This window comes from Emydura macquarii, unplaced genomic scaffold (assembly GCF_026122565.2).
Source record: "Emydura macquarii macquarii isolate MOO-44397 ecotype Brisbane River unplaced genomic scaffold, CSIRO-AGI_Emac_v2 contig_2768, whole genome shotgun sequence".
Lineage (NCBI taxonomy): Eukaryota > Metazoa > Chordata > Testudines > Chelidae > Emydura > Emydura macquarii.
Genome location: NW_027132905.1, coordinates 464316 through 477984, shown reverse-complemented (window position 1 = coordinate 477984; position 13669 = coordinate 464316). Strand labels below are relative to the sequence as shown.

Genomic DNA, 13669 nt, shown 5'->3' with positions numbered 1-13669 from the left:
TCTGAACGTTTCCACTTAAAGCCATATTCTGAAAAGAGTGGCATCTTTTATTTTGTAAGAGACAGGGGGGTCTTTTGCAGGGAGATTTTGATCAATTTCCTTTCATCCGTTCACTATAAATAGCTGCAACAAAACACATTGTTCCAGGCTCTTTGGACGCTGAAGTAAAGGTTTACGAATATACATGGCAAAACACGGATGTCTAAAAAGCTACAACTTAGAATGGAGTTCTATAGGAGCAGCTGAGGGCATCACTGGACAAAATATGGCTTTAAATTTGATTACCTTGCCGTGCTGTTGCTTACTATGTGAATTAGAATAATTGTCTGGTGTACAGAGAAGCAATGCATTGATGTCTCTCATATCTTCCAGTTTTGTTTTTTTTAATTTTACTTGCTCAGCAGGAAAAAAAATCCTGTTTACTTCCCTTCTTCCCCCCCCCCCACCCCCCCCAAAAGATCACACTGTGACTTTTTAGTGAAAACCATTGCAAAATTCATACAGGAAGCATGCACAGTTGCAGCATCGTTGTAAATGATTTCTTGCTCTACTAGAAAAAAGTTACATTGTCTTAAGGTAACAAAAACAGTTCTTTTGTGCTTTTCAATTCTTTTTTTTTTTCTTAGAATGTTAGTGACGATTGACAGTTCTGGTGCACAGTACAATGTACAAGTGAAATGAATATGATTTGCATTGTTAAGGCATCCAATCTGCTGGTTTATATTTATGTGAAAGACAGAGAAATATACAAGCAGACTTAAGAAAGAAAGTATTTTCATTGAGTTCTATGAAGTTTCTCCCCATATTTAATGCACAAAAATGCGTCACTCCAAAGAGGAGAGATCCCATGCATATTAATAGAGTAAAACAGCATTATTTTTTTTGTTATGCCTCAAAAGCAAAGGATACTTTTTTAAAATCTACATAACTAAATGCTACAAGAATAATATGCTACTTTTTGCCATATATTGGAAAAAACTTCTTAACTTACAAATAATACAAAAATAGACAATGGCTTTTAGGTGGAAATTAAAAAAAATGGAAGCATGGTTTAAAACGATCTTAAAAAAAAAAACCCTATAAATGAAATGTTTTAAAATCACATTTAAACAGCTAATACAACGGTGAGTGACCAAACAAATCAGCACTTTTCACATAGCAAACATACACAATAAAATAAACTGGGGATGGGGGAAAAAAGCAATGTACAAATTCCAAAGATAAATACATTATTTATATGCATATTTTACAAAATCCCCTTTAAAACAAACAAACAAAAAACCCAAAACAAAACAGCTTTTTTTTCCTTTAATTAATTTTGCAAGTATGTGCAAGCTAAAGGTAGTGAGCTCTTTTTGCAAAATATGCAGTAATTTTTTTTGTGACATTGAAAAACTGTCTTAAGACATTAAAATGTATAAATAGAACAACAACTTTGGCAAAAAATCACAAAAAATCTACAGTATTTATAACTACATACAAAACACAACAGCAAAGAAAAAATATCAGGTAATGCATCTTCAGAGCTTTGCTGCCTCTTTGACTAATAGTTTTAAGAACACTTCCCAGATAATGATAGCAAAATTCCTGTGAAACAGAACCTCTGGTTTTGATTTGAAACCTTCCTCACGACTCCTCCCCCTCCCACCCACCTGCAAATTCAAATTCATGTTTCCATTTACTATTCAAAAGCAGTTATCTGTTGCTTGATATATTATGCTACAAACTGAGAGGGTCGGCTGATCCAGCAACAATCCTAGCGGGAGGCTGACAAAAAACATGTGTGCTTCTAGATCCTTTATGAGACTGCAGAACTGCAGATGAGTCAATTCTGGTTCTGCCCCATAGAAACAAATAGATTGAAGTGAGAAGGAAAATGTAGGAAAACACCCAACATGTAATAATGGCTTGAGTCTGTGTCTTTAGACTGCGACACAAAATCCAAAAGAGTTTTGTATGCACAGCTCAGGGTATGCTAAACTCAAGGGAGGCCACGCATTTGGAAAGAGTCTGATATAAGCTAAATAGAGAGCCATGCTAGTCTAATTATGCAGTTTCAGCATTATATCCAGAGGCACTGGGTTTCCAAGTTAAAGACATCAGCTTACGTTATTCATGTCCTTAGCTACACTTTCACCAACTTTTCTCATCGCATTATTTACACAATTATTTAGTCTGATATTAAAAACAAAGCTTACAAATTCTCTCCCTGTTTTAAAAGAACAGATTCTTAGTCAGTGGTATCTATTTAATTAGAGAATGAAAAATGTATCGGATTAGCAAACCATCCCTGGATAAGCAACACATATGAGCTGACTCTTAATTAAATGGCCATTATTCTTCTAAGAAAAACTAACTGGCACTTCTATTCTGTCCCTTACTGACTTGTTTGTAAATGTTACCACTTCATTTCCCGTTACACTGCTTTAAAAAAGGGTCATAAATTAAAAACATGAAATTTCATCTCTAGTGTCCCTTGCAGAACTGTATGATTTATAAAAGACAAATGGCTGTTGAGTTAAATCAAGCTTTAAAAAAATTAAAAACAAACAAAAAACAAAAACCAAGAAAAAAGTGGATTTTCTTTATCAACACAGAATAAATATATCTCCCATGTACTTGGGATGGACAACTTGAATCAACACCTTGCAATCGCAGATTCTTTGTTAATTTCAGTATTTGCAAGGATGGTGATTTTTGTTTTGTTTAAAAATCTGCAGTTATTGTAAGATCCCTCTTTATTTTATTGTATTTTATTTTTCTAAAAAGGCCTGAGTAAAAAGTTCCACTCTGGGACTTGTATCAGATTTCTCTCTGAAGCAGAATTCAACCTCTTCAATAAAATTCTTCAAGGCAATCCTTTCACATGGGAGGAACAATCATGCCAGATATAGCTGTTAACAGGAGGAGAGAGGGAGAAAAAAGAAGAAAAAGTGACTTCTTTGCATCTCAACTTCAGTTCCAAAACCCCACTTCATTTACCAGCCATATACGATAGAAGTCACAGCGTATGCATTACATACAAGAGGTCTGATTCTGATCTCACTGACACGAGCGTAAATCAGGACTAACAGCTGACAGCCATGACATTTTTCTAGTGCACATTTAGCGCAGTATCTGAGCTCAGACCCCCCCTATTTTCGGCTCTTAGCGGCAGACTTTGGTTGCTGCTGGTTGAGGAAGCCTAAGCATTTTTGTAAATTCTGTTAGTTTCTTAGGAAGAACAGCAACATTTGTTCCATGTGTGGGCATACCGCTAGCATCCCGTTCGCCAGCAGTGTGTACCAAAGCCATGGTGTGTTGCCTAATGTACCCTAACACTGGAGCCTTTACTTAGCCATCTTTCCCAGACGAGGTCAGTTCAGTATTCAAACCGCTGACGCGTGGATGGCCAAGCCTGTCACGCAGTGTTCCTGGGCTGGGTGGATGATAGAGATTAGGCGTAGGCCAGCATGCACCCGATACAGACATAGGTAATGCTGAGAATGATGATCCGGGATTGACATATCTGACCCAAAGGCTGACTGGGAGTCTTGCAAATCAAAGCTTTATACCCTATCACTTAACTAAGAGGGGCCAGCTGAGAAGATGGATTTCCTCCAATAGGATATGCTATTTGGTTGCCCCAGCTCCGCAGAACTGATGGGTAGGCAACGACTGGCCATCCCAGGGCTGACACAATGCCAAGCTACACGCCCCTTCCCCTGATTCTCACAGCCTGCGGCACACACTGATTCATTTATTTAAAAACTTGTTGGAAATTGACACTACCGGGAGTGGTGCCTGTGTGGTCCTGAGAGTGATTTAAACCCCCATATACAAGAAAGTTCCAAGTTAAAGTTGCAATAAATCCTTAACCCAGGGGGTTTTTTTTGTGTCTGGGGGGGCAGGAGGGGAGTCAGCATGATGGCATATTGTGGTCTCACCAAACCTTTAGGGGCCGCTTGACTAGTGGACTGAACCAAGAGTTAGGCTGTAGTCTTAATTTCGAATGTAGTCTCTTTTGTTTGTTTAAGGTGGATTGCTAATTTTACTGTACTGTTCTGCCCAATATAATTTCCTCTCTTTTCTTCTATCAGGGCTCCCACTGCAGATTCCCTCCAACTGGAATGGTGCGTCATGATATATAGAATCACAGGCTCTTTTAAACAGAAGGCATTCATTCAAGAAAAGAGCTACAGAAAAACAATAGACTTCCTCACAGTTTCACTTCCAGCTTTGTCTCGCTTTGTTTACCAGGGACTTGTACAAAACAATGGCACATCTAGTGGCTGAATGAAATACTGTAGATATGCAGGGTTGTTGTAGCCATGCTGGTCCCAGGATATTAGAGAGACAAGGTGGGTGAGGTGATATCTTTTTTTGGACCCACCTCAGTTAATGAGACAAACTTTCCAACTTACTGCAAATAACCATCATTACAGGGAGCAGTCACATGGGTTCTTGGTGAATGTTATAACAGGATTGCATCTTTAAAATGCTAGTTGCATGGTATTTGCAAGAGGATATAAAATGCATACTAGACTTCAGGTTGGCTGCCACTTCATGGGTGCATGATTTAAAACACCACAGCTGCCATCTCAGCCATCTGGGCGAGTGATTTCTTAGGGAAGAACTCGGCCCTGTGACTGGTTCTAATTCATTGTGCTTTAATTACAGCTGCAATCATTTGATAAGAACCAAGCCAAAGTGAAAGACTTGCAGATTTGGGGATGAGGGGGAGGGAAATGTTTTCTTCGCAAACACAACCATATGTGCAAGAGTTACAAGTCTAATCAGTGCAGGGAAAACAGCTCCAGTAAACTGCACAGATTAAATGAAATCAAATGAGAGGCGGCGGTGAGAACACAAAACACATCCACATGTTTGCTCTATGACGTCCTAAGAGGTGACATGTTCCAATTGTCTAGCTGCATTTCGAATCTTGGAGCGCATCAGCCAGCAATGGTTTCACAAAGGCTGATTGCACTGGGCGTTTTGGCAAGGGGCTGGGGTATATTCGGGGCTGCTTTGAAGTACTTCATGTTTTAGGGTTGCCCAATCAAGCTGCTATAGTTTCACCCGAAGTTCGTAAAACCGGGGCTGAGGCTAAAGAAATACCAGCAAGGTCGCGCTGCAGGGTGATCGCCAAGCGAGGGCAAAGACGGGGCCCAGAGTCAAACACTAAGGCTGAGATGGTTCCCGATTAGGGTCGTCTCTCCAAATACCCACTGAGGAGGAAGGGCCCCTCTCTATTCTGTGCAGGGAAGTTGAGAGGAAGAGGAGGGAATGGGTGGTGTCTTGACTCTGTCCCTTCCATACTCTGGCCAGCACAGCTGAGCTGCTGCAGAAGCGTAAGTCATTTGGGCCAGGGGAAGGTCTAGTGCAGGTCATTGCTTCCTCTGGAGCAAGGGGGGAAACTAGAGAAAAAGTACAACTCTGGACAGCCTCCTCCCGGGGACCTGTGGGAACGCCCCCACTGAGCAATTCCTCACTCTATGACTGGTCCATTGGCACCAGGCGCATCTCCTGCATTTAGCTATAGGGGAATGTAAGTGAAATGATCCAAAAATACATCATGTAAGTCGCTTTTTAAGGCATTATTATTATTGAGGAACTCTGATATCCTGAATTAAATTACAAGCCAAATGGAAAAAAAACCCCATCTTTTCTGCCTAAAAGCCTTGGCATTTCCATTCTGTCAGGTCCTTAAGTGCTACGTCGACAGGGCCATGTAAATGGTCTCAGCGGCAGCGTGCCACTGATTCTGAAAAAGACGAGAGCGGAGGGAAATGTTGTAGGTCTGAGAGCACACTTCCTCTAAAAGGAGCCAAAGGAACAACGCCCAGCAATGGGCATTATTTCTGACCATCCCATGCTACTTTGCATCTGCTGTTAGCCAATTACAAACAGAATGGATTTGGGGTTTTCTAAAATGGCATGGCAAAGAGAACAACAAATGAGTCTGGCTACTGTTCTAGTGAGTGCTGCTGATGTCTACGGCACGTAAGCACAGCTTGATTGCTTTCTGGTGTAACCAGAAGCCCAAGAGAGATAAGACAGCCTCCTTATACACAGTTGTTTATTTAAGCAATAAGGCACAACAGGCAGCGCATTTCTGAGTGATTATTGCCTGCCTCGGGTGGTGTCATAAGGCACGGGGCTAAAGGCCATGTGTCTTTAACTCGCCAAGAAGTTCAGTGGTGCCCTAGAAATGAACTGTTTTTCTTGGTGTCTTATTCCTATTTTGAAACTGAATTGCTAAATAAAAATGAGGGGAACCGCTCAGATTGGTGTGTTTACAACGAGGAGGCGATCAGCAATCTCCATTTGCAACCAGTGCTCTAGACTCAGTCCATAACTGGTTTTCATAATACGATATGTGAAATCTGGAATTCCATGTGTGATTAAATGAAAAACACTGATTTAAAACACCTTCTCCCGCTGCTCTTGCTCTTTCTCCACTCCAAAGCCAGAGGAGGGAGGGACGGAAGAAACACAAACACTCTCGAAAGCCCACGGTAGCCAACGATCGGTTTCCAATTTTTACGCACAAGGGCTAACTCGTTTGAGCTGGTGCTGCTGCAAATAAATGCTGTTCAAATCTGCAGCGTGCTGGCAGTGTCGGATTTTTTAAAACAAGCACGTTGTCTGTGAGCCAAGGTTTAGCTGTCGATTAAAAACCTGGTTGTGTTTTATTTCTAATGTGTTAAATGAGGGTTTTGACTGACACCTCAAAAAATAAAATAAAATAAAATAAAATAAAATAAAAAAGCTTCTGATTCATATGTTCTAGCCTTATTATAACTTATTTCAGCATAAGGGATTTATACCCCCCTCCCAGTTTACTAGTCTAAAGTACACTGAATGCAATGCTTATCTTTAGTCATGATAGATGCCAGTTTTTATGAATGAATTCTTTTTAATCTCCATTCATCTAGATTTTATTTTCTGAATGATGCTATCTCAGCTCTGATTGTGAGGCAGACTCCTCTCTCCTTTGGAATTACGGAGCTGTGGCATGGCACGCACATTCCTTAGAACATTACACACACTTTCAACAGCTCATGTTGAAACAAGCCCTACGTGAAATGGGTTTCACAATTAAAGGGTTTAGTTTCTGCTCAGTGCTTTTTACAGGGGTTGCACAAGCACATGGAAAGGAAAACAGACCTCAGGTTTGGATGAAGTACAGCATGCATCATAGAACATCCCCACCTCTGGCACAGTCTAAGACAGTTGGCTGCATCTGCTTATGAAAACCCCTCGGTCTAAGTGAGCATGAAAATGCACACGTCTCAGCATGCTAAAGTGGCGTACAGTAATTATAAGGGAAGGTTAGGCACCACATTGTACAGTAGACTGAACCAGACAATGAAATGGGCAGTTTTGTTCCTTGCAGCATCCTGTCTTGACTGTACTTTAATCTCCCATTCCCTCGGCGTGCATGAACACTTGAAGATGTACTTATGTAACCATATCAGTATATTTCTGAATTAGAGGGGAAGGGGACACAGAAAATAAGACGCTCCCGTATTACTAACGGCCGAAGAGGCTTTCGAGAGTCACTGCATCATTTAGGAGATTAATTGGCTTACATGCAGTACATTAACCACTAGAAGCCATTTGTCCTGTTCTGCAATAAGTTGGGAAACGCTGCTTTTGGTTAGGAATGTGCCTTGTGTTTATTAAAGGCCAACGTATGCACCACGCTTTGCAGCTGTCTCTTTGCTGTGATGCCCGACAGCGCGCACGGAGTCGGTGGGATTTCTGCATCAGAGTACTATGACAAAGGCAACAAAAATAAAAGGCAGGGAAAATTGAGTGACGTACTTCAGGAGAAGGCCAGCCCCTGGAGAGACCCTGCAGTGGAGTACTTGCTAGAGTCCACAAAAGACTGGTCTGATAATGGACGACAACAGGGAATAAGAGAGGAAAGAAAGAAAAAGGACGGTATTAGTAAGCTGAAATATTTTGCATTTTTTATCAAAACACTAGATCTGTGCTTTTAAAGCCACAGCAACTAAATGCAGCAGTATTAGTAGAGTTAGCCAAACGGTGTGTTGCCAGGCACCTGCTAGGCACAGTGGGATGAGGGTAGATTCCAGTTACTCTTTACAGGAGTAAACTGTAGGACAGAGACCATGCCAGCTCCATCACGTTCTATCCCTTCTGACAACATCTACTCCAATGCCCCGCTGTGCGCAATGAAGCGCCGCCAGCTCGCACTTTCAAGAGCGCCTATCTCCTCCCCAGTTCTGATCTCACCTACCTTGCAGGCTGTTGCCATTGGTGCTGGTGCAGGTGGGCGGTGGGGAAGTTTGCGGTCTCACGACAGGGGCAAAAGCGCTCTTCTGTTTCACCGCTGAGACCATGTTGGCTGGTGAGAAGGAGAAAATCCCAGAGGAACTGCTACAGTTTGAGGGCAGGCTAGTGGAGGAGGCCATTGTTGGACTCGATGGCACGACTAGAGGAAAAACAAAAACAAAACCAAGCGTTTCTTGCTATGAATTCACAAGCAGGCACTGGAAACAAAAGATTCCTGATTCCAGGATGCGCAGGCCCTGGTTTCAAAAGGCCCTGCCCATCCACATCTCCCTTTGACTTCACTGGGAGCCCTGCGTACTCAGTACTTCTGAAAATCTGACCATTGTATGTGGCCATCACCACTGAAAATCTCACAGGCCCCACGGCAGACTGCTCGATCACAAATCACCATTCCTGTCAGTGTGAGAGACTCCCCTTTTCCCTCAGCACGTTACCTTAGTATTATTATTAAGCTACTTTGGGACAATCCTGAGGACTACTTCATCACTGCTAACGGGGCAGATCGTGCCAGTCCCATTGCCGAAGGGAGAGTACAGCATGTTAAATGCAACCTTAGAGCTGGAGTCTTAATTGAAAAGTCCAAGCCTTTCAACTAGCCTGGGATACCAGCTTTTCAGGCAGCACCTCTCTGCAGCTAAAAGGGTCTGGAAAGAGCTGCAGTGTTTCATGCAATCCTGCAGAAGGTCTGAGCCCTGCACCCAGCCAACCCACCTGACACGATTCAGCTGCACAGCACAAGTGGCTGTTTGTTTGTTTTTTATTTTATTCCCATTGGAGTGGTTGGGGCTGGGAAAGCGCTAGCAAGAGAGGGGAGAGTTAAATGAGTCTCTTGACTTTTGATTTGTTCTCTGGCCCAGAAGGGGAATGGCAGAAGTGACTTTCAGAAGAGGCTAAAAGTGAATCGAGCTAGATGCAGCCTGGAGGCTGCTGAAACAGCAAGATGGCTGCTAGAGTAGCTTTCTCTATTTATGTTCACTCTTTTTGATTCTTGGCACTATACATAAAATATCTGAGCTTCCATATTGGGTCAGACCCATGGTCCATCTTACCTAGTATCCTGTCTCTGACCGCGGCCTCTACCAGGTCTTCAGGGGAGTGTACAGAACAGGGAAATTATGGAACGATCCACCCTTGTCTTCCACTCCTGGCTTCTGATAGTTGGAGGTTTAGGGTTGCCTCGAGCACAGGGTTGTGTACCTGACCATCTTGGCTAACAGCCATTGATGGACCTATTCTCCATGAGCTTATCCAGTTTTATTTTTAATCCATTTATACTTTTGGCCATCACAACCACCCAAGGCAATGACTGCCACAGATTAGTTGTGTGCTGTGTGAAAAAGAACTTCCTCTTGTTTGTATTAAACCTACTGCCTATTAATTTCATCAGGTAACCCCCTGGTTTTTTATTGTGTGAAAGGGTAAATAACGCTTCTCTATTCACTTTTTCCACACCATTTATGATTTTATGAATCTCTACTGTATCCCTTCTGAGGTGTCTCTTTTCTAAGATGATCAGCCCTAATCTTTTTAGTCTCTCCTCATATGGAAGCTATTCCATACCCTTGATCATCTTTGTTGCCTTCTCTGAACCTCTTCCAGTTCCACTGTATCCTATCTGAGATGTGGTAGTAATTGCAGCATGCAATTTTCTCATTGTGTGCCTCATGCCTGGAAATCCAGCTTCCCAAGTATACCTCCTTTGCCCTCCTAATATGTGAATTCCACCCAGCCTATCTGAAGATGACCCGTGGATGCAGTGATTATGCTTTCTCATTTATAAAGACCGAAATCAGGTTGTTCTCTAGCTCCAAAGTGTCAATCAGTTTTGGGAAGCCTTCTTCTGTAAGGACCTAACTGGACTCCTCTGAGGGCCATCAGTAGAATACACATCATCACAAACATTATTTATATTTCTCATCTGGCCAATGCGGGTGAGTCGCTAAATACACGTCTTCGGGTTTTATAAACCGGTTTAGATTTTTTTTTTTTAAATGAAGGCAACATTTTCATGTGTCTCTGATTTTTTTAACCGCCCCCCTGTTTAAACTGCAAAGTTGACACAAAGGAGAGTCGATTTTTAAATGGCCGTGTACTTGAAATCCTGCTGTTTTAATGTATAATGCAGTTAATGTCTTTGGGCCGTCTATTTATCATGTAGGTTTTGAGGGAGTTTGTTTTCATAAAAACACATCCAAACAATTCTAGTTACTACAGCATTATTGAACACCAGCCTTGAACAAAAACCACCAGTTGGCTCCCTTATTCTTACTGTTCGTCTGGTTTAGAAACTATTTATGTACATGAATGGTTTATGAATAATTAAATATTACAGGAAGAAAATTCAAATCAGCTGGGCTTTGGATTATTATTTTATTTGCATTTATGCAGATAAAAATCATCTCATCTGAGTCCCTATTTGAGAATTGGAGAGCATATTTGTGAAACACTGAGGAAATCAATTAATGGAAATTAAATGTTCAAAGTTTTACAGTCTGACAGATACAATCTTTGTCTGAAGTCGCTTGGTGTCTACAAGCACTTGTTAAGGAAGAACAATCAAAGCACCTAAATTGAATTGGTACTATACAGCAATTAGTTTATTGATTTAATTAAGAATGCTACCTTTTAATTTTCAGGTCATGATTGAAACGCTTTCTGATTGAATGGATTAGGTATTAATAGAATGACAGATCTACCACAAAAAACGCTCAAAATAAAAAACAGACTAAAGCAAACACTCAGGACTGAGAAGGGAAGTGTTACTCCAAAGATGGCTTCATTCATAAATATGAAATAATAGATAGCGTAAGTAATTTTAATGGGTTACAGACATCTGCTTCCAAAAAGAGATGCCTTTTTAATCATATTAGACTATGAATTCACAGCGTATAGATTCTATTATAGGAAATGCAGGTTAACTAGTACAATAATTTATCACATTAAAGATTGCATTGTTATCAGAGTACAGAAGTAATACTGACTGGGGATTCCCGGGTTACAAAGTGTTAGGTTTGTGGGGGCACATTTTTTCTAAATATTGGGGAGCTAAGAAGCCAAGGTCATTATTTTTCAAATTGAATTGTTACTAGTTTCCTTTCAAATCTAGACTTGCTGCATGCAGTTCAATATAATTAACTGTCATTTTGAATGTCCGGTAACTTCAGAATTGTACATGTTGCTATATTTAGCATCCCACACGTACAGAACATGTTAGGGTCTGATCCTACAAAATCTCACTCACACGACTATTCCCTACAGGCCTGCTCTTCCAGTGAGTTTGCACTGATGACAGTAGAACTACTCATGGAGTAAGCTACTGCACAACGTGGGTGAACTGGGCAGCTCCCATTAGTTTCTACTACTCACGTACGTAAGGTTTTGCAGGATCAGGCTTATTGACTCTGACCCTGCAAACTCTTACGTACGCGTGGTTACACTTACAAAATTGCTTATACTTGCCAACATGCTTAACCTTACCCACTTGAGTAGCTCTGTGAAACTGAATGGGCACCAAGTTAATCCTGTGTGTAAGTGTTTGCAGGATTGGGACCTCAGATTGTAAGCGCTTTAGAGCAGGGAACATTTGCTTTTCCATGTTCTGTATATTTGTGGCACTCTATAAAGGCTTAATAAAAATAAGCTGAATTCTAAGACTCTTGCTCAAGTTTTATTCAGACCGGAGTAAAAACAAACTCCAAGTGAAATCAACTGAGCAACAACAAAACCAGTGAATTACGGCCTCCAGATATGATTGAATGACAATTAAAAACAACGAGAGTCCTGTAGTACCTTAAAGACTAACAAATTTCTGCAGGCATAAGCTTTCGTGGGCTGCAACCCACTTCGTCAGATGCATTGTCTGCCAATGACAATTAATAATCACTAAGAGAGTTGTTAATATATTATTTGCACAGATGCCTTGAAAACATCGTAACGACATGTTCACGATAAATACCAACCCTTGCTAAAGTTACAGTACCTTCCTTTTCTGACTTTGATAACTTACTGCTGGAACAATGTAGGTTTCATTTTGCAAATAACCTCCAACGTCTCCACACCCCCCAACCAACCAGCTCAGTACTGATGCTACAAGTTTTGACTAAATCCAACAGACATGAAGTCATTAATGTGAGCTCTGTTTTCTAGAATTAGCAGAGATTCAGGTGGTGTGTCTTAGTTTGAAAACTTCCTTTGCATCCTGTAAATAATATTATTCTTTTTCAACCCTGCACGTTTTCCCATATACTACTAATAAAGTAGAGCCGTGCATTGCTGGAAACACTATTGTCTTCAAAGCGCTTCAGAAGGTCAGTGACTTAGGGGGGACAGAAGCATTTCACAGTCATATTCAGGTGCTTAAATAGAAACTAAATATTGCATGGCACAGGGGAATCACCATTTCATTCTAATGGAAAAGTACCAAATGCAGAATTGTCGTATAATACTCACTGGCATAGGGAGAATTGGCAGCAGAGCCATTCAGGAAGGTTGGAGAACCACCTAGATTCGACATTCCGGCATTCCCATAGCCGTTCATGCTTGTTGTGACGGAGTTATAGTTTGTCTGCTGAGGGGTGGTGCTTGGCACATACCCATGAGGTGACACACTGCTTGAGTTGCGAGTAAAACCTTTTTGTGGAGAAGGGAAAAGGTTAAAAATTGGTAGTTGCATGAGAAGTATTTCTAAACGTCACCGCCCCCCACCCCATCCTTCCCAAAACCTGTTAAGATAAGACAACTGGTGGTAACTACAGTCAAATATATCAGGCTTATTCTTGAGCGTTTGTTGGTAGGAGATTAGAGATGGACTTGGTGTATACATTTGGCCATAATTTTCAAGAGTGAGCAGCGATTTTGGGTGCCCAATTTGGCACATTAAAAGGACCTCATTTTCTGAAAGTTCTGGGTGCTGGCCTCTGAAAATCAAACCCCTTTGAAGTGCCTCAAGTTGGGAATTAGAAATTAAGGCACCCAAAATCACCAGCCACTTCTGAAAATGTAGGCCTTAAGATCTAGATAAATGAATTCTCCGAAGTTCTAAGGTATCTGAATTCAGTCATCACAGAGGGGGAAACTAGCGGCAAAGTTTAAATCCAGATGCAACTCTGAATTTCCACAGAATTCTGCGCAATATAGGGTTGGGGAAATCAATGTCTGGATGTTGGACTTGGTTTCAAACCCATCTGTACCAGAAATAGGAAGATACAAAATAGATTTTCACTTCTGAGAGATAAAACTCAAATGTTGCTGCCTGTCTCATGGTACCTTGGTAAAACGTATGTTGCGTTCTAAAGTGATATGTATATATTAATGCAATGTTAACTGGTCTTTCAGCCTTCCAGGAAAACACACCTTTTTACTG

General features: G+C 41.2%; 1 protein-coding gene across 6 annotated transcripts in view; it reads right to left on the bottom strand.

Annotated features, from left to right (window-relative positions):
• Nucleotides 1-466: 466 nt before the first annotated feature.
• Nucleotides 467-13669, bottom strand: part of EBF1 (EBF transcription factor 1) — a 311039-nt gene continuing 297836 nt past the window's right edge. For 3 of the 6 annotated variants that reach the window (XM_067566481.1, XM_067566482.1, XM_067566483.1), the window contains exons 14-16: nucleotides 12757-12936; nucleotides 8252-8446; nucleotides 467-2894 (exon numbers count right to left, since the gene is read on the bottom strand). In XM_067566481.1, coding sequence (XP_067422582.1) covers nucleotides 2863-2894; nucleotides 8252-8446; nucleotides 12757-12936 — 407 coding nt within the window. In that variant the 3' untranslated portion in view covers nucleotides 467-2862. Of the gene's footprint in view, nucleotides 2895-7652; nucleotides 7882-8251; nucleotides 8447-12756; nucleotides 12937-13669 lie in introns of those variants that run through there. The other 3 variants (XM_067566479.1, XM_067566480.1, XM_067566478.1) reach the window with 2 other exon arrangements.